The sequence below is a fragment of the Galeopterus variegatus genome, unplaced genomic scaffold, assembly GCF_000696425.1.
Source record: "Galeopterus variegatus unplaced genomic scaffold, G_variegatus-3.0.2 Scaffold424, whole genome shotgun sequence".
Taxonomy (NCBI): Eukaryota; Metazoa; Chordata; class Mammalia; order Dermoptera; family Cynocephalidae; genus Galeopterus; species Galeopterus variegatus.
The window spans coordinates 481,379-501,982 of record NW_007726535.1 but is presented as its reverse complement, the minus strand read 5'-3'; the positions used below and the strand labels follow the sequence as shown (position 1 = coordinate 501,982).

At 50.0% G+C, this 20,604-nt stretch overlaps 1 protein-coding gene across 3 annotated transcripts in view; it reads right to left on the bottom strand.

The window, feature by feature from the left end:
- CABIN1 (calcineurin binding protein 1) overlaps positions 1-20,604 on the bottom strand; it is a 178,659-nt gene that overhangs the window by 64,267 nt on the left and 93,788 nt on the right. For all 3 annotated transcript variants that reach the window (XM_008568589.1, XM_008568590.1, XM_008568591.1), the window contains 2 exons: positions 8,739-8,921; positions 3,125-3,456 (listed from right to left, as the gene is read on the bottom strand). In XM_008568589.1, coding sequence (XP_008566811.1) covers positions 3,125-3,456; positions 8,739-8,921 — 515 coding nt within the window. The remainder of the gene's footprint in view (positions 1-3,124; positions 3,457-8,738; positions 8,922-20,604) is intronic.

The window sequence follows — 20,604 nt, the reverse complement described above, 5'->3', positions numbered from 1 at the left end:
GATGGTGGCATGCCCCAGAGCAGCAGGAAGGTCTTACTCAGGCTCTCAGAGCTAGGTGGTAACAACCTGCCATTCAAGCTGGTGCTGGCACGTGGTTCTTGGCAAAGGTCTCTGGTTGAAGCAAACAAAGGAGCCATTGGGAGCCACCCCAAGGGCATGGTCAGAGTCTAGGGTGTGCTTAGCAGCCTGGAGACCCCCGAGGCACACCTGGCAACTGCAGAGCTGCCTCCGGGAAGCAAGGCTATGAGGAGGCAGTGCATCTGTGGGTAGAGAATGCCTGATGCACGAGAGGGTCTCTGAAAATCAAGACCAGCATTGATTTCCAAAAGCCAAAGAACCTAACCTGGGAACACAGTTAACAGAAGAGCTGGCAGAAACTGAGTGTGATGGCTGTGTGGGGGTTGTCTGGGGACATGAATGTCAACAGTGTAGACTGCCTAAGGCAGCCTCCCTCCCCACTACTGGGGATGGCTGGTCCACCCAGTGGGCCATCACAAAGAGACCAAAATGATCTGGGGGACATTCATGAAAAGAGAAAAATGGCAAACCATGAGTGGAGACACTCTTAATGGTGTGCAGGGGGCAGTGGAGCAGCTGGGCCCTAGGTGAGACCACCCAGGCCAGTGTCTGGCTCTGTCACTCTGCCCTGTGTGACCGGGGACATGATCCCCACCTCCAGGACTTGAAGCTCCTGGTGCCTTGGAAGCACACAATCAACAGCTGGAGCAGCTGGGCCCTAGGTGAGACCACCCAGGCCAGTGTCTGGCTCTGTCACTCTGCCCTTTGTGACCGGGGACATGATCCCCACCTCCAGGACTTGAAGCTCCTGGTGCCTTGGAAGCACACAATCAACAGCGTGTGTGCACAAGAACTGGGAAGAAATACTAGACACGAGATAGCTTTTGTTTTAGGGTGGAAGAATTATGGTTATTACCCTCTTTTCTTTAATTTTGACATAAATACTATTTTCTACTTTTAACAAACTCATGAAGGGGGACAGGTTGTAATAACAGCAACCTGTACCTGGCGCTGTGCTAAGCACTTTACATGCATTGGCTCCTTCAAGCTCAAAATAAAGCCATTTAGTGGGGAAATGGAGGTTGGGGGGACTGCATGGCAGCTCAACTCTCCTCTCACCTAGTCCTGCAACTTCCCCCTCCCTTCCGCAGGTGCTAATCCCTAATAAACATCTTGCATCCCCAATTCCATTTCAGCATCTGCTTCTGGAGAAGGTATCCTGTAACAGAGTAGGGAAGGGTCTGAGCTCAGCACTGGGAAGTACTATGTCCTTGTCAGAGCTGACCACAGCTGGATGGTGCTGCATGGCTGCTTGGGGGAGTATCTGAACAGGGGGAACCCAAGGTAGGGGAGGACTGAATGATGGTTGCTAGTGTCCATCCACTGAGACTTGTGAAGGTTCTTGCGGTGGGCTCTGCTGCTCCCAAAAGAGGGAAGGGGGAAAGTTACCAAGTAATGGCGGGCCCAGTGGATGCAGGGGAGACCTATGACTATTGTTCCTCTGGCCTGTAGACTGCTTCAGCAGTGAGAACATGCACTGATTTGGGTTTATTAAAGGCCCAGGTCCACCTGGGTGCAGAAGGTGTGAGGCACAGTGGTAAGGTCCACTGACAAGTCCAGGCCGGGCTGTGAGCAGTCCAGGCTCCAGTGGGGTGCCAGCAGCGGTGGCAGGTAGTGAGTAGGCAGGGAAGCCAGAGTCCACTGTCATTTGCCAGGACACACCTCGCTTAATGCAGAGACCAAGCCCCAGAAGAGATCTCCCTCCCTAGGCCTGCCACCACTGGCTCCACCTGCTGTGCTCTGAGGAAATTAGCCAAGCCACATGAGCATGCCAGTCATGACAGGAACAGGGCACTTACCTTCATGGACCCCTGTACCTAATTCCCCAAACAGAATTCTGTGAAGTAACAACTTCCAGTACATAACCAGAACCAAACCAGGGTCCATTCTCTGGCCAACTGCCCTTCCTTGTTCTTTCAAACATCCCACAGACAAGGCGGGTGAGGAGGGGAGGGAGGGGGCCTCTGGGAGAAGGACCTGACTGAATTGGGAGAGCCAGACAAAGGCAGGTCCACAGCTAGACTCCAAGGCTGCCCCTGCTCACCCTGACCCCTGGGCCCTCTCCCCTTCCTCCAGGCTGCTGCCAACCCCACTCACACAACAGGTCTCTGCATAACAGGAGCCTTCATGGAGCCACAGCAGCTCCCCTATCTCTCCATGCACCCATTCTTTCCTCTGTAGTATCGGTCACAGTGGGATTTGCTTAGTTTGCTCATTTGCATGGTTTTTAATTTGTGTCCCCCTCAGGATGTAGCTCCATGGCAGGCACATGACCAGGGCATTGTCTTCCCACCACCTTCTGGGTGAGTGAGGAGTGACTGAAGGAAAGCCACCCAGTTTCAGGCCCTGCCCATGCCACACACCCTCCACAGATGCTAAATGCCAGCAGAGTAGATCTGGCTGAGAAACCCCTGGGAGCGCTTAAGCCTGGGGCACAGCTTGGAAGGATCACTACATCATCCACTTTCCAAAAAGACCTAGAGGAGGCTGTCAGCATCCAACACCCATAAAGCAAAGGCTGTGAACGTGGTTCAGGCAGCTGCGCCTGACAGGCAAGCCCAGGGGCAGGGTAACAGCGAGGAGGCCTCTGCAAGGTGCAACCAGAAGGATGGGGCCTGGGGCAAGCAAGCCCAGGAGAGAGAGTGGACAGCACTTCCAGGGCACCTGGAGGATGTGTGCTGGGCCATGCCAAGGCGATGGATGACCTGCAGAGCGAGGGGGCCCGACCTCACAGTCAGAGTCACTGCATGGCCTCACAGGGAAGAGTGGGTGAGCTGTGGGCCCGCATCCCTCCTCCCACAGCACATTCCCAAATATGTAAAGCTCCTGCTCCTCCCTCCACATCTGGCTGCGACCCTACGCCCTCACTTTCTCTCACCAGAAAGCTAGCCCCGTCTTTGGACTGGCCCCACCTTCTGCAGCTCTCCTCTGCCCTTCCTCCCATGAAGCTCCAATCTGTCCCACTTCTGCCCATCAACCTTCAAAGATGCCTGCCTATCCTGGAAAGAAGATTCCAACCTTCTCCTGGCCCATGCAGCCCACTCACCCGGTGGGTCTTGCTGTAGGTGTAGAGGAAGGCCAGTCGGTAGAGGCTCTTATAGTGCTGGGGGAAGCGGCTCAGGCACAGGCGGAAGGAGGCGATGCACTGCTCTGTGAGGAACTGGCGCTGCTCCTCAGCGCCAGCTGGTAGCCCCAGCGGGAAAGCCACTGGCTCCCCCGGGGGGTCCCCTTTCTTCTTCCCATCCCACAAGTTGGTTGCAGACACCAGGGGCTTATTAGGGATGCAAACAGAGGCTGGAGGGTCTGCAGCAGGCTTCTGGCCACCTTGCTCTGCAACTCGGAAGCCTTCTGTGCTCTCCAGGGACTCCTCGGTTTTTCCTACAGTTGAGAAAAAGGAAAGGAAAGTCACCCCAGTTTTAGGCCCTGCCCATGCAGTGGTCCACAACCAGTGATGGAGGCGCCTTGGTGAGGCAGCCAGCACAGCTGGGTTAGTGCCCTTTTTGCATGGGTGCTAGACTCAACAGTGGGAGGTGCAGGGCCCAGTGCTGGCTCTTGTCTCTGCTCCATGGCCACTGTAGCCTCCTGCCCTATGCAAGAGGCAGGCACACAGCAGAGGGGCCCGGAGGCTACAGAGAGCAGGGGTTACGAGCTGGGCTTTGGGTCCTCTCCTCTGAATGGTGGCACAGGCTACCCTGCCCCAGGGCTGGTGCAGGTGCGGGGGGAAACAACCCACAGAGGGCAGGTGTCCTCACCACCACCACTGAATAAAACAGCCAGGAAAAGGCTCACAAAGTGCCAAAACTGCTCTACTGCTTAGTGCTTCAGCCCAGAGCCTACCCAGCATCCCTCTCTAGTGCTGCTGTGCTGAGCAAAGTACTCACACACCACCCCCATTTGACATCTGACTCCAGTATCTGGTCACCCAGCCCTGTTCCACCAGAGACCACAGAACCAGGCAGCACAGGAGAACCCAGGCTGGGTGGCTGGGGCTGCAAGGCTGGCTCCAGGATGATGACAGCAAGTTGGGTGACTTCAGGCCAATCCCTGAGGTACAGGTTCCTTGGCTACAGAGAGGAGGCTATCTGGCCTGGGAGGGACAGACAAATGGATGGAAGAAAGGAAGGCAATGTGGGCAAGTGGCAAGTGCAAGGTGACCTTTGGCCTGCGTCTCCTTAGGTACCCAGGACATTAGCACAGCCTACACAGCCTGCCTGGAGGAGGCCAGAGCAGCAGCCAACACCACCAATTGTGATGGCCATCTGTGCTGTGGCTTGAGTCTAAGGGCCCTCTCCCTACTGCAGGAGCAGTCTGGAGACAGGTAGGGACTGCTGGGTAGGGCTGAGTAGGCAAGGACTAATGGCCCAATTTCCCATCGTGCCACTCCCAAGCATAAACATGCAGACATCAGGTGTGTGGCAAGCTTGCCCATCATCATTTTTCTTGCTGAGGAAAGAATCTGAGCAGTCACTCCCTGTGCCACATGCCATCAGTCCAGCCCTCGCTCCCAGTTCCCTGTGACCAGCCACTCAGAACATCTCCCTCAGTGTCCCTGCCTCTGCTGTCACTCCTTCTCCTGGACACACTGACCTCCTCCCTCCTCCACCTCACCCACTCACTCTCATCCCCCAGGACGACTCAGCGTCGCCTCCTCTTCAAGCCTCCCTACCCAGAGTGGTATTTGCATAACAAAGGCACAAGAGGGTCTTCCCTGCCCTAGCACAGGGCCTGCCCGCCCCCTCCCCCCACCCCACCCCATGTTTGAATGGACTGAATTACTATGTGTCAGGAGGGCCTATCTAATTTCCACACTACTCTTCTCTCATGTGGCTCAGGAAGCTGCTAGGTCCCACAGCTTGAGGCTGGCACCCATCTTACAGGGGACACCATCGCCTTACTCAAAAATATGTCGGGTTTTTAGTGTTTTCAAAATGTGACACAACAAACACAGTGTGAATGGTGACTCTGGACCCAGCCCTGTGCTAGGCCTAGCCCTGTGCTAGGCCCAGGAGAGACAGGGAAATGGATGATGTTGCAGACCTCCCGGGGATCCAAATAAGGCACTAAGTGCTGGGACACAAAGACACATGAGAACCTGTTTTTATGGAAAGCAGACAGACTGTCAAGAATTCATCCAAAGAGATCTCAGAGCACATGTCTGAAGACACATAAAGAGTGAAGAAAACAGTGATCCCAGAGTGAATTACAAACCCAGTTGCTCAGGGATCTGGTTGGCCTGAGGGTCCAGGAGAGTTAGGTGAACTGCATCACCCACAACATCCACTCCCACTGCTGAACGGGCCTCATGGGTCACCAGGATCTTTTACTTCCTTAGTAAAAGGAAGCAGGCCAGAAATGCCAATAAAGCCACACGACGCTTCCTGGGCAGGATGTCCAATTCTAAGCCTAGCCATGTGAAGATGGGAAGACCCTCCTGCCGACAGAAAGTAAGCAAAGCACAAACTCTGGACACTCCAGCATAGGCCAATGCCTGCTGCTGGCTAAGAAAACTGGCTTGGAATGCCCGAAGGTGCCTGTGGCAAGGCCAGCAGAGCACAGGAGCCATCTAATCCACCTCACTCCATGGAAATCCTGGGAAGCATGGGGGAGGCCTGTCCTAGTTCAGTGGCTGCATCCAGTTGGACTTCCTGGAAAGGTTGAAGGGGACCTGACCCTAACGTACATGGGGTGCAGACCTGCCTCTAGCCCAGCTACTGGGCTGATGTGTACCAATAGTCCACTGAACCCAGGGGACCTCATTATAGACAGTCTGAACCGAGGTGGCTACACGTCTTGGAGATACCAAAGGCTGAGAGGCCCAAGCCAAAATCTGCTCCAACAGAAAGACCTCAAGTCTCCCTCTACTGACGTCCAAGATCCTCTTACCCAAACTCCATTGGCCTGAGACAAGAGCCCAGTGAAGGTGTTCCCCCACAAAGAGCAGGCCAGGTGGGAAGCTGGGCTCCTCTGGCTGGCTGGCCAACTGCCTCCAGGGCGGCCTCATCCTCACCAACCACTCCTCACCTTGCCCCACATGTGGTGCACAGGCACAGTCACTAGCCTCCACTTGACCAGGAAGGAGGCAGAGATGGCCACAGTAAGGCAGGCCCTAGTGTCCACTGCATGGACCACACAGCTTGTTGACAGCTCTGCTTTGGGTTTTACCCTATTGCCCTCAGAACAATATAACAGAGCTGCTTGTAAAGTTTAAGTGGAGAAACTATGGGCAATTTATTTCTCTACTAAAAAAATAAGACTTTACTGTTGCTACCTTCACATGTTAGACACTTTTTTGAATATCTGACCCCTGCAAAGGTGAGCTTACAACAGTCACCTTTGGAAAGCTTCTTTCCTCAAAGTACCTCAGTACAGACCATTAGAAAAAGACAGCCTGTGAAGAAGGCCAGTCCTTGGGAAACATGAAAGCTTGCATCTGCTAGACACAGTGGAAGGGAGCATGTCTCAGTGCCAGGCAGGGGGCGGCTGTCAGACCTGTTCCTGCTTCCCCTTGGAAGCCAGTGCCTGGTGCAGATCCGGATCTGTTATGTCCTGCTGCTCAACAAAGGACACAAAATGTGTGAGCGAGGGCCCACGCCCTACAGCATTGACCAAGGAGGAAGCAGCAGGCTGGTGGCACGACTGTCCATGAAGGTGTGCCTGGAGGGCAAGTGGGGGTGCACTCTTGGGGCAAACACTTAAGACTGGCCTGGGCACCGCAGCCCTGGCTTTCTGCAGGGAGGCTGTAGACTTTCTGCTCGAGCCCTGGAGACTGTGGCCAGGGGAGTGTGTATCAGAGCCCATTGCCAATCAAGCCAGGCCTAGAGGAGCACTCAGCTCCTGGCGCTGTCAGTGGCATGTGGGCTCAGAATGCACTCCCTGCTATACCTCTCCTGACAAGAAGTTCATCCATTTCACCACTGCTATTACGAGGAAGAGCCAGGCTCAGAGGGAGGAACATGTCCATGGAAGCAAGATGCTTCATTTCAAGCCTATCACCTACTGTGGTAACCTTTGGTTTTACCCGAACTTTCTTAACTAATGGCTAGCCCCACATGTCTGCTTAACACATTGGCTTTGAATGGAAGGAGGAAAGAGGCAGGGTGTTCCTCATGAGTCTAGAAAGGCCTGCACAGACTGGGCCAGACCAAAGCCAACCTGCTCTTGGCTCACTAAGCCCGGATGCCCATGTCCCCTACCCATCACAACATAACAGCACCATGTTCACTGCTTGATAGGCCACAGGGCACAGATAATAGGTCTCACTTGCAGTAAAAATAACCGTATTTTTAAGACTGGAAGTGCTATATTAGAGTGTTGAGAGTATAAGTTACTTTTTTCCTTCCCATTCCAAACTTCCTACAGGGTGTTTATGTCAGTTACAGAATGTCAACATTGGTTGGTGATAGCATAATGACAGCCTGGTGAAAAAGTGAGGTGGAGCCTCATCTCTTGATGGGGACCAGGTGCAGGTAAATCCACCTGGCAAGTCTCCTGTTCTGTGCTCTCTTACCTGATTCTAATGCGGACATCCTCTCCAACCTACAGAGGATGTGGCCTCAACTGCTTCTAATGCCAGCCAGGGGAGGCTAACAGGGAAAGAGAGCTGGGAGAGGCCTTCCCTAGTACCAATGGCTCTGGCCCCAATGCCACACCTGTAGGTGAGCTTCCCAATTCTTCCATCCAGGGCCTATGAGGCAACTCCTTGGGGCTAGGTCCAGGCCCCTGGAGTATGCAGGTTATCACCAAACCCCCTGATCCATCCAGCCCACTTAGAGAGGCAGCATGGGTTAGTGGTTAAGGTGCAGACTGACCTCGAGCAAATTCCTGACCCTCTCTGAATCTCAGGTTCTTCACCTGTAAACTGGGACTAATTCTAGTGCTTTTTCCTAGGGTGCTTGGGAGGATCAAATGAGTTAAAGCAGTGTCCGGCACAGGACAGCTGCATATGGGTCTGGGTTGTTGTTGTTATTGTTTGGCAAGCCCCTGTATGCCCTGGCCAGAGTGGGAAAGTTTTCAGTGTCCATAGATGACCAGCCATAGCCTTAGGGTGGTACGAGGAATGCCCCAACTGCTTGGAGTCACCCAACAAGCCCAGATGTGGGGCTCTGCCCACTGATTTCCACAAAGGGGGTTTAGGGACCCCCAAAAAACTGGGTATACCCTGGGCTTAGATCAGGGCCCTCTGCCAAAAAAGAAAGATTTTTTTCTTAAAGGCCTGATGTGATTCAGACTAAAATAAAACACACTTGCGACATCTAGGATTCAAAGGCTTTTTAATACCCATTTACTGAGGAAAAAATAGAGCACACTGATGTGGAAGACATGGCTTTCCCAGGCTGAGCTGTGGAGGTCATTAACAACAATGACAAGCATCACCGAGCACACAGTGTACCAGGCTCTGCCTGAGCCCCTTAAGGAGCTGCCTCGTTTAATCCTCACAACCCCACAGGTGGGCACTGGGATCACTCCCATCCTGCAGGAGAACAGCAAAGGCCCAGAGAGGTGAGTAACTTGCCCAGCGGAGGTCCAAGGACAGCAGGCGGAGGTGCAAGGATGGAAGCTAGGCTGGGCCTGGGCCATTCTGGAGCCCCTGGTCTTTGGCTCTGCCCAGACTGCCACAGGACATCAAAGCAATTCTAATTCACCGAATTAGATCTTCATACCTCTTTCCTCTGTGGCCCCCTGAAGTTCTTTACTGTTTGGTCCTGCTTGGGGACTGAGAACAGGCAGCCTCTTCTCTGCGTAGGGCTTTCGGGAGCTTTCCAGTGAGCTGGTGGGCTCATTAAAGAAATCCTGCGTCGAGCTGGAGTCCGAGAGCGCCACGGCTGTGCTGTCCTGGCTGCGGTCTGAGGGCAGAAGAGGGAGAGAGGCAGGAGCATGAACCCACACCACCTCCAACATGGAGGAGCCTCTCCAGGGCGAGTCTCCCTGCTGGTGGCCTGGGGACTGCCCTGCAGAGAAAATGGCCTGAACACAGCCACTCTGACACTGCCAAGCCTGACCCATCCCGGAGACCACCAAGCCACTCACCAAAGGCACCAATCTCCATGGTCATCCTTCCTGGAGTTCACCCAAATGGTGGTATTCTGGTAAATGTTTAACATTTGATTCTCAGAGGGAAAAAAGCCCATTGTAGCATTTATTGATTTCTGTGGTGTAAATATTTCCACCATGGCTGATTTCAAGCTACCAATGTGTTGTTGCTAAACACAGAGTTGGGAAGAGATGCACAGTCACCACCATTATGTAGTATTTCTACCATACAGATACAATAGACAGAAATAACTAAAGTGGGAAAGAATTCACCCAAAATGTTTAACCTGTTGTTAATGGCCAGGTGTAGTCTAGAACAAGAGTCTAGATCCCTGGGAGTCACATACACAAACAGTGTTTGTACTCTTTTTGTACTCACTCATTGGCTGCTCTCCTCGGATGCTCATGAGAAAGATTAGGGGCAGTGCAGAAAGGGAGATTGAGGAAACCTTCCTGGGAATGCAGGCCTGGAGGGGAGGAGTGGCTATTCCTGTGGGCAAGGCATGAAGCCTGCCTGTAAGGAACAAAGGCCTTCGCCCACAGGGAAGGGGCTGCCAGCCTTGCTACCTCCAGAGAACAAGACCCACTGCAGCTGGGGAAGGGAAAAGAAAAAACCTTTTACCCTAAGGGAGGAGCAGGAATCATCCAGGACCCAAACATCAGAGGTCTGCTAATACTGGGGGAGGGGCAGGATCACTGAGAAACCCCACCCCAGGGACCCAGAGCCTGCCTAAGTCTGTGGCTGGACCAAGACAACAGAGAACCACTCCTGCCTCCTAGCCCAGGCTAGCGAGCAAAGCAGTCCTGGAGGTGCACCAAAGGCTAAAGCTGAAGGTGGAAACGGAATACTGAGAAAATCCTTGTTGCAAACAAGCCCCCACTCTAAGCACAAGGTATTATGAGAAGAATTGGTGAAATGAAGATAACCATTGCAACAACACAACACAACCCAGCTTAACTTCTGCCTAGCCTAACTCAACTTCCCCCACTACCAGTCCAGAAACAAAAGAGGGAAGCCCATTCCAGGCATATATTATTTATTTCAGTCTCTTCTGTACTACACATGATATCTGATATTCAATATAAAAATTATTAAGACACACACACACAAAGAAGTGGGGTGGGAGAAGTACATTGTCAAAAGACAAAACGATCAACAAAACCAGATTCAGAGAAGATCCAGATGTTAGAACTCCCTGATAGGGAATCTTAAATAATTGAGATCAATATGGTTCATAAATGATTAGTATGTTAAAGGCTGTAGTGGAAAAGATGAACAACATGCATAAAAAGATTGGGAATTTCAGGAGTCACATGGAAATTATAAGCAAGAGTCAAATGAAGATGCTAGAAACATAAAACATAGTAACAGAAATGAAGAATGCCTTTGCCAGGCTTCTCAGTGGACTTGACACAGCTGAGGGCAAAAAAATATCAAAACTTGAAAACAGTTCAACAGAAATACAGTTAGCTCTCAGTATCCGCAGGTTCTGCATCTGCAGATTCAACCAACCATGGATTGAAAATGTTCAGGAGAAAAAAATTAATAATAATACAACAATAAAAATAATAACAATACAACAATAAAAAAATAACACAAACAAAAACAATACAGTATAACAATTATTTATATAGCATTTACATTGTATTAGGTATTATACAAGTAATCTAGAGATGATTTAAAGTACACAGGAAGATATGCAAATACTCCACCATTTTATATAAGGGACTTGAGCATCATGGATTTTCGTACATGTGGGGGGTCCTGGAACCAATCCCCTGGGGATACCTATGGATGACTGTAATCCAAACCGAGAAAAAGAGAGTGGGGGATGCCAGGGATAGGGGTGGAGATAAGAACAGAGCATTCAGTCCAAGAGTATCCAAGTGGTCTAACATACTGATTGAAGTCACAGAAGGAGATGAGGAAGAAACAGCAGAGATGAAATATTTAAGATATAATGACTGAAAAATTTCCAAAAATAATATAAGACATCAAATCACCAAGAATCTTAGAGAACAACTAGCAGGGAACAGAGCTCTACACACACATTTTTTAAACATTACATCTAAGTACGTCGTAGTAAGCTGAAACTCTTGAAGGCAGTCAGAGAAAGACATCACGCATAGAGGAACAAAGTTAATCATTACATACAGATTTCTCATCAGAAACTACATTGTAAACAATTATTGAAAATCAACATTGTACCCCCACATGTATGTATAATAAACTATCTAAAAAAAAAAGAGAAACTATGCAAGTGAGACAATATCTCTAAATACTGAAAGAAAAAAGTCAACTTGGAATCCTATATTCAGTGAAAATCTTTCTCAAAATATGCAGGAGAAATAAAGGCTTTTTTCAGACACACAAAAACCGAGAGGATTGGAGTTACAAAAAATGTTAAAGTCAGTCCTACAGGTAGAATACGTATGAAACCAGACAAAAATTTGGATCTACATAAAGAAATGAAGTTCTCCAGAAATGGCTAAAGCAATGGTAAATATAAAAGACATTCTTTTTCTTATTTTTAATTTTTCTAAAATAATTACTTCTTTTCTGATTTCCTTTTTTTTTTTTAAATTTATTTATTAATTTTTTTTTACATTCTAAGATATTGCAGAGCAGTTGCGGGGGAAGAAGAGAGAAGGAGGAATGAAATAGGGTGGGAAGAGTAGAAAGGAGGGGAGGCCTGGTCGAGGCCCATGGCACCCCTGTCATTCCAGCGGGGGATATCATGGGGTTCCAGCGGCAGCTTGGTGGTCATCACTGGGCTGGTTGCAGATGTCGGGGGTGTGTGGCTGAGGCCCTTGGTGCCCTATTGCCCCAACTCAGGAGCCCGGGGTGCTTCCTGCAGCAGCCTCGTGGTTGTTGCTCAGCTGGGTATCGTTGTTGGGGGTTCATGGCTGAAGCCCATAGCCCTCCCCACTCCCTGGCTTGGGAGCCCAGGGGGCTTCTTGTACCTCTAGGTTTTATAGGTGTTCTTTGGTGGTGTTAGTCCTTTACTGGTTAATATCAAACTTTGTCTCTGATCTGTGAGCATTTTTTCTTTCAATTCTGTGTTGGATTATTCGCTGTTCCCACCACTTAAACTCTGCACTAGAACTAATTTGTTGTCCTTTGGTTACTTCTTAAATGGAGGAACTTCCTGTAGGAATGAGCACTTGAGCCATGTGATTGAGCTAAATTGCTGCTTTGCTGCTGATTCCCTGGAGAAGGCTTTTTGTGCAGCTCAGGTTTTAATTGTTGATGTAGTAAGCACTTCTGGGTCTTGTGAGGACTGGTACACCTGGGTTGTGTGGAAATTCTGGTCTGGGACTGAGTCTTTTCAGCAAACTGTACCCACTATAGTTCTATATTTCTGATCAGACTCCACTGAGTGGTCCTGCACTGACTGGGGGGCAGTTCCCCTGGTGGGCCCATCTCCCCCAGTGCCTGTACTCCAAACCCTTCCCATGGGGTGGGCCATGCGCCGGTCCCTTGTGATGACTCACGGGACTCTGAGAGGCTCCTTTTTTTCAGTTGTCTGTGGCTCCTCACTCCTATGTGGGTCCCTGGTAACCCTGTTAGTGGTCTTGCTGGCCTGAGGGCCACCAAGGCCCTCTTCTCCCCTGCCACCTCCAAGCAACTTCATACGAAGGGCACAGCTGCAGCTTTTGCCAGCTCTTGCTCCATGCACTCAGCAGTTCAAGCCTTGAAGCAGCCAGGGCTCGAAATGGTGGGAATGATCCTTTCTTTCTCTCATGTTGGCTTCTCCTGCCTTCATTAACTCCGTAGGTCTCTCCTCCTCTTCCACTGAGCTCTAGTGGCCCCAGCTTGGCTGTCGTTGCTTTTTAATAGTTGTAAATTGGTTGATTTGTGGGAGAGAGTGATGCTGGGGAGGGACTGTCTATTCTGCAATCTTGACTGGAAGCCAATGATTACTTTCTAAAGCAAAAATAGTAGCAATGTATTGTGGGCTTAAAGCATACATAAAAATAAAATGAATGAAAACAAGAGTACAGAAGATGGGAAGCTCTTATACTGCCTGTGAAGTAGTACAATATTATTTGAATGTATACTGCCATATTGGAGCCAATGTCTGAGCAGCACCATGTTGATGGGGGGTGCTATAGTTTGAATATTTGTTCCTCCAAAACTCATGTTGAAATTTAATTGCCATTGTTGACAGTATTAAGACATTGGGCCTTTAAGAAGTGATTAAGCCCTAAGGGCTCTGCCCTCAAGAACGGATTAATGCCATTATCACAGGAGTGGGCTCCTGATAAAAGGATGATTTTGGCCCCCATTAAAATAATGAGCCAATAGTAGAGATAAAACAGAACCATTAAAAAATAAAACTTTGTTTTGTCTTGAACTTTGTGTATCTGAAATTGAAGCTCAATAAACTAGGAATCAAGAGAGCTAAGTTCAAGTTCCTCTTATGAACTCACTAGTTGTATGAACTCGAGAAAGTAAGTCTTTTCCCCACCTATAAGTTACAGCCACGTATCATCCACAATGGCTTCTGGGACAAACACAGACACAGTCCCCCAGGGCCCTCCAATCCTTTGCTCAGCTACCTTAAAAACCTGGTGTTGGCTATGTATTAACACCTACTAGGTAATCACCTGTGACCCACTGGGAAGGCAGGCAGAGCTGCCTGGTGAGCAAACTTACAACAAAATATAAAGTTGTTTCAACAAAGTTAGAAGCCTGGACTTTAGAAGGATCTAGGGTATCAGAGTAAATTCTGTTCTGTCACTTACAAGCTCTGAGAGCCTGTGCAAATACCATCATTATTAACACTTCAGTTTCCTCACATATAAAATTATGATAATACAAGTGCCCACTTCACAGAATTGTTATGAGGATTAAATAGGTTAATACACAAAAAGTGCTTGAATCAGTGCCTAACAAACAGGAAATGTTCACAAAATGTCAACTCAGTTATCAATATTATTACTTCAGAGAACCTGGATAAGTTTTATTGCTAATGTCTCAAGTTTGTCATTATGGATTTAGTTCTGAATGGGAAGAGAGTTTTGCTGATGCCATATTGGAGCCAATGCCTGAGCAGCACCATGTCGATGGGGGGTGCTATGGTTTGAATGTTTGTCCCTTCCAAAACTTATGTTGAAATTTAATTGCCATTGTGACAGTATTGAGATGTGGGCCTTTAAGAGGTGATTAGGCCCTAAGGGCTCCACCCACAAGAATGGATTAATGCCATTATCACAGGAGTAGGCTCTTGAAAAAAGGATGATTTTGGTCCCCATTTTCTCTCTGTCTTGTGTGCTCACTTGCCCTCCTGCCATATTATGACCTGGCAAGAAGGTCCTTGCAAGATGCCAGCATCATGCTTTTGGACTTCCCAGCCTCCAGAACTGAGCCAAATAAACTTCTACTGTTTATAAATTACCCAGCCTCAGGTATTCTGTTATAGCAGCAGAAACAGACTAAGACAGGTGGTAATCACTTTTTAATGTCCTGACATAACAGGACAGTCAAAATGGACTGGCCTACACAGAGGAACACCAAGAATTAGGCCTGTGCTCCAAAGGGTGCCCCATTGCTCTGGCCTCTTCAGCCAGGTCTCATCATATACCAGGATTGGGGACAGCAACCTTGTAGGTAGCCCAGCACAGCCTACCACAGCCCTTCCTTCATAGGTGCCTTTGCAATGTCTACTGCCCAGTAACTGATACATCATCAGTATCAGCTGGGCTGACGGAGCAGTAAGAAACAGGGACTTGGGACAGGGGTGAGACCCCTGAGCAAAGGAGCAGGAACCTGACTGGACCCTCTGCTGCACACTTCACAAAGTGCTCTTCCTTGGCTTGCAAGGCCAGATCCCAAGACTCTATGAGTACTGAAGCCCTGCGGCCCTCACAGGAAGTAGTACAAACCTGAGTGCCATATGTGAGGGGATTTCTTCTCCTACAGAAGAGGAAGGGCAACCCATTTGCTGCCTGTGTGGAAAGAAGGACTGGCAATGGAGATCCTTAGCTCCAGAGGTCACAGAGGGTCATTGTAGGAGCTCAGGACTCAGGGTCCAGACCCACATTTCAATCCCAGATCTGCCACTTAGGAACTGGGTGACTATGGCCTAATGATTTCACTTCTCTCAGCCTCCAACTCATGATTTTTAATATGATTGTCACTGTCTCCCTACTCTGCCCCCGACATACATGGGATTCCCACAGGGGCATGGCCTAATGCCTGGCACACACGAGTGACAGCCTAGTAACCCCCCCACTCCTGCCCTGCAGCATTCACTCTGGCCTTGACAGAGAGAACACCAATGGCTCAGACAATGCTCATGAGGCCTCAGTCTCCAGAAGATGGCAGGCCATGCCCCTGCAAGTTGAAGTCTCCTTGAAAGACAGGCCAGGGCTGGCTCTCCTCAGCCAGCATGAGAGAGACCAGCTGAAGTCACTGCATGGCTGAGCAGCACACCCTGCAGGAGCCCCAGGAAGCAAGCCCAGTGAGGATGATTTCACCAGCTGGCACACTGCCCCACAAGCTCACCAGCTCACAAGCTGTTGGGCTCTGGGCCTAAAGGAATCGCCAATTTGGTGAAATCCCAGCTGTGATCATTACAAAAACGAAGTACTGGCTTAGGCAAATGGGTATTTACTCCCTCTATGTTAATGCTCTCTTGATGCTGCAATGTGGGAACAACTGATCCACCAGAGCACGCAGTGAACGCGCCAGACCTCACAAGGAACACAGTGTGGGCAAGAAAGGAGAGTATGCTGTGCTTGGGGGTCTTCTGTTCCCTGGATGAGCAATAACCAGATGAGTGGGGACTCTGCTGAGTCTCTTAAAATAACATACACAGCAACACCACAGCAGAGGAGCAGGACAAGCATAGGCTGAGAGACCTAGCAGTGACAGGGGGTCGCTGACTGCACTTTCCCAGGCCCCTCCTTGAGCTTCTCAGACACATGTGTGAGAACCCAGAAGAGCTAACCCTCTGAAAGCACAAAGAGCAGTTTGCCATGGGGGCACTGTGGCATTCTGGATAAGCCCTGATGTAGTGAATTAGAAATTGTGATTCTCAGGCCGGCCCCTGGCTCACTCGGGAGAGTGTGGTGCTGATCACACCAAGGCCACAGGATCGGATCCCATATAGGGATGGCCGGTTAGCTCACTGGGTGAGCGTGGTGCTGACAACACCAAGGGTTAAGGTCCCCTTACCGGTCATCTTTAAAAAATAAAAAAAAAGAAATCGTGATTCTCATTTGATTTTAGAATAAGGTTTTTAGGTAAATGCATGTATGGAGCAAAAGCCCTCGGACAGGTGGCCACAGCCCATAGATAGTGTGGCCAAAGCCCATCTAATCAACTCTTAATCACTGGTTAGGTACGGGATTGTATACTTTAATTATTTTAGAGATGACAGGTAGTTGTCATACCGGTTCCGTTAAGAGATTTTAAGAATTGCTGAAGGGAAAGTTGTGGAAAAAATGTTTGCTAGGGGCAAGTTGTCTGTTGGGGAAAACTTTAAAGATAATTGTATTTAGATTTTATCATAAGAGTGTAACTTTTGTTTAAGGAAAGGTCATACTTTAGATAATGAGCCAGTTTGACCAATTTAGCTCTTTACTAATTGTACTTTGGAATGTCACTTTAATTTACCAATCTTACTAGTTTCCATTGTTAAGCTATACTTAGCCAGGGACAACTTTTGTAAAAAGGACATTGCCTATGTCCTTATGTCCTACTTTGATGATTGAATCCACTGATTTTTCTTGTGAAACTACCTTGTCTTGTCAATAAAAAGAAGGGCTGATTTGGGATCGCGGCTGCTTCCCTGATGGGTAGCAGTCCCTCCAGGCCTCATTGATTGTATTTTGAGGGAATTCTTTCTTTCTCTTTTCTCCGTCTCAGTTACACAGAGGAAAGTGTCACAACCCTCATCCCACCGGTGACCACCATACCTCAGCAGCCCTGAAGAGGGCACTGCTAATGAGGCCAGTGCCAACACTAGCGTAAGAGGAAAGCCCCAGGAGTCACCACAGTCCTGTGGTGCCACCTGCACTGGACTGCTGGGGCAGAGCTGGAGAGGAAGGGGATGTGCACACTGAGGTACCCTGGCTGGCTTGTGAAGCAAGAAGGTAGGGAGGTACTTACCAAGGTTCCTGCTCACCCCTGAGGCAGTGGCACCACAGGAGGGATCCCTCCAGGACTTGTGTACTTGGGAAATAGAGGACAAGTGTATCTCTTCAAATGAGAGCCCCCAACAGGGACTCAAGGCCCAGGGCCCAGGTTCTCTCTGCTTCTTTCAGGTCTTGTGCGTGTGAAAGGGTTGGCACAAGCCTATTTCAAATTCTGATTTTAAATACTAAGAAGCAACCCAAGGTCTCATACCAAAAAGCCAGTTAGATCGAAAGAAAACTAAGTTTCATTTCTTTTGCAGGATAAAAGAGATGAGTGAAAAAGCTTTTAAAGAATGGGTCTATCTACCTGGGCACACGGTACTTCCTGCTGTCCCTCCTCTCCTGGGGAATCAAACTTTCTCTGGTACAGCTGACTAAGGACCTCAGGGAGGCCACAGACAGACAGTGAGGGAAGTTTGCTGGGAACATCGCAGAACATGTTAAAAGGACCCTCTCTCTGCTACCAGCTGGGCTACTGTGAATGGGACAGCTCAGGGGCTGGGTGAGATGGGACAGGGAGGACAATAGGGTCACAGTGCCAGGAAGAAGCTCCTAGAGAACATGAGGTCAGCCTTAGACCCCAAGAGCTGGATGAGCTGGCTGGGAGAGCTGTCTGGACTGAGGCGTGCAGCCCAGGGCAGACCCCCTTCCTGAAGTTGGAAGCTCCTGCCCTGGGAGGCTCTTGCAGTGGGGCAGGAGAAGGAAGGATGTCGCTGATTGCACTCCTCTCCCCATTCCCAGCAGGCCTCTCTGCAGGGTCATCTCTAAGGTCACCAGACTCATAGCCAAAGATGAGCCAGCATACCCAGGGAAGGCCAGAAATGGGGGAAACTTCTCGGAGAGCAGGGGCAAAGGCTCCTGTGGGGTGAGACCCCACCCATTAGCCACATGCCTTTGGGCAAGGACCAATCCTCCCTGAGCCACACTCCACCTGCCTCCTGGACAGCTGAATTCACCCTGGCACCATCATGAACAGACCTTAGGCTGCCCATGAGTACTGGTAAAAGGGACACGGGGAGTCTGTGGGTGTGTGTTGAGGGGGATTCTAGCCTGGGGAACACACAGCCTCCAGTTGGCTGTTAGCTGAGTTTCCCAGCCTGGATCAAGTCCCACCTCCTCCATGAAGCAGTCCCTGGGTGTCACAAACCTTATCTGGGATCCTGTAACTAAGGGTACAAGTGCACTGTGCTGAGCACTCAGAGGACCAGGTGCGTCTGCTGGTGCTCTGTAGGCAGAGACTGCCAAGCCTGGTGGCTAAGGCCTTCTGTCCTCCTCCCTGGCCTGGTAGAGGAGGGCCAGACTGGTGAAGGCAGAGACAGGCAGTGCTGGCTATTGTCCTGCATCAGCTGCCACCGAGAGGATCTGTGGAGGGACCTGGGGTGGGGGGGTTCCTGGGCCTCCTGGTCCTGAGGCAGAACAAAAGACAGATGGAAAGCCTCTTTGACACAGAAAAGCTAGATTCAGCTCAAACTTCCCAAGTGGCTGGGTGGGGAGGGCCTTCCAGGGAAACAGGTACACTGAATGGGACCCCCCAGGGACCGCCCACAGCCCAGGCACCTAGTCTTGAGTCTCAGGAGCTGAGAGCTAATGTCTTTAAGAGCTGCCTGGAGGCCAACAGGAAAGAAGACTGGCACTAGCAAGCAGGCTATAGGCTGGACCTGCTCTTCTTTTCAGAATGTTCTTTTAAAAATCTGCCCACATAAAATCTGCTCATACTAATTAATATTTGTGGCAAGATTATAAATATTTGATTCTCCTACTGTTAATTACCAGAATGTTCACATTTACACATTGAGGCCACTCCAGCCTTCCCTCACTAAATCCTTAGAGTGATGTGCATCTGACAAGCAACTGCTGATTAAACCACCTGCTTCTGAGCCTTGGCACCCTCCACTTCCAGGGTGGTACCCACAGGGCCAACTGCAAAAGGATGAGAGCTGGTGATGCAGAAGGAAAGGGTCCTGGTTTGGTGACAGAAAGAACGCCCATCCCACTCTGGTTTCTGAGTCTTTCTTAGTTCAGGTGTGACTCAGCTCAAGTCCCCTGGACATTCCCAGGATTTCCAGGACAGCCTGAAAGCGCTCTTTAGTGCCAAGTCTCCATTTGCTCCAGCAAACTACCTCTTTGGTGACAGAAAGAACGCCCATCCCACTCTGGTTTCTGAGTCTTTCTTAGTTCAGGTGTGGCTCAGCTCAAGTCCCCTGGACATTCCCAGGATTTCCAGGACAGCCTGAAAGCGCTCTTTAGTGCCAAGTCTCCATTTGCTCCAGCAAACTACCTCTGGACAGTTGTGTTGTTTTTTTTTCAATGATTCATTTTTTGACATCCATCACTGCTACTGCTACCAGCGCCAAAGATTCAACATTACCTTCCCCTGTTCTGCCCATATTCCCCTCGCCCAAGGTGGGCTGGGACACAGCAGGCTGAGTTACTGACCACCCCAGTTCCAGGGAAGATGTTCCATAGTTCCTAGGATCCTGTGGTGAAGTGAGGAGGGGCTCATATTGATCATGAAAGATGTAGGGGCCACCTTCTCCCCCTGTTCTGTGGGGGATGGGGTAACTATTATATGTCCTAGCCTGGGGCTTCCCCTCTGGTTTCCTATTTGCAGTTATTTGAATTTTTAAAAAAATATCCTTTTCTGGGGGGAAAAATACTTGGATAAAATCATTATTTTAAGAATATTTTCAACTGGATGAAATCTGCCCCTTTTGGTCCCTGCTGACCATCCACTGGGAAAGGACATGTCTACCAGGAGGAGCAGGGCTGGCTATATGGGAGGCTGAAGAGACTGGAAATACCAGAAACCCAGGGGCCCCCAAAGTGAGGTAGACACATCGCAGGCAACAGGTGGGCATGAGGATGTCACTGCAGGGGCTGGGCTGGCTGGACCCCTGCCCCTTCTCCACCAGTGCTCATGGGTGAGGGCTGACCAAGCCGTGCCAGCCCCTTGAAACCCTAACACACTCAGATAGTGGCGCTGCCCTGCAGGGAGTCTGATGCCCAGAAGAGGAAAAGCCAGCCTCACTGTTCCTTTGTCACTCTGCCCCTCCCTGTGTATCACCTGCTCCCCGAGCCAGGAAAGGTACTGACCAGGGAGGCCTTGGAAGGCTTTAAACACTTTCCTAACCAAAGGCGGTAGGCAGGCCCCTGCACACATGCCCGAGAAGAGGACAGCTCTGTCAGGTGAGAGGCTGATGACCCCTAGCCAGCTGCTGAGCTTCCCAGGGAGGCTCTTCAGGCAAAGGATGATGGGTAGAATCCGCCTGCCAGAGAGCCCAACAGAGAGACCCTGTGACCATGTCACTCTCTCTGCTGCCTACAGGAAAAGCGCCCCCCCCCCCCCCCCCC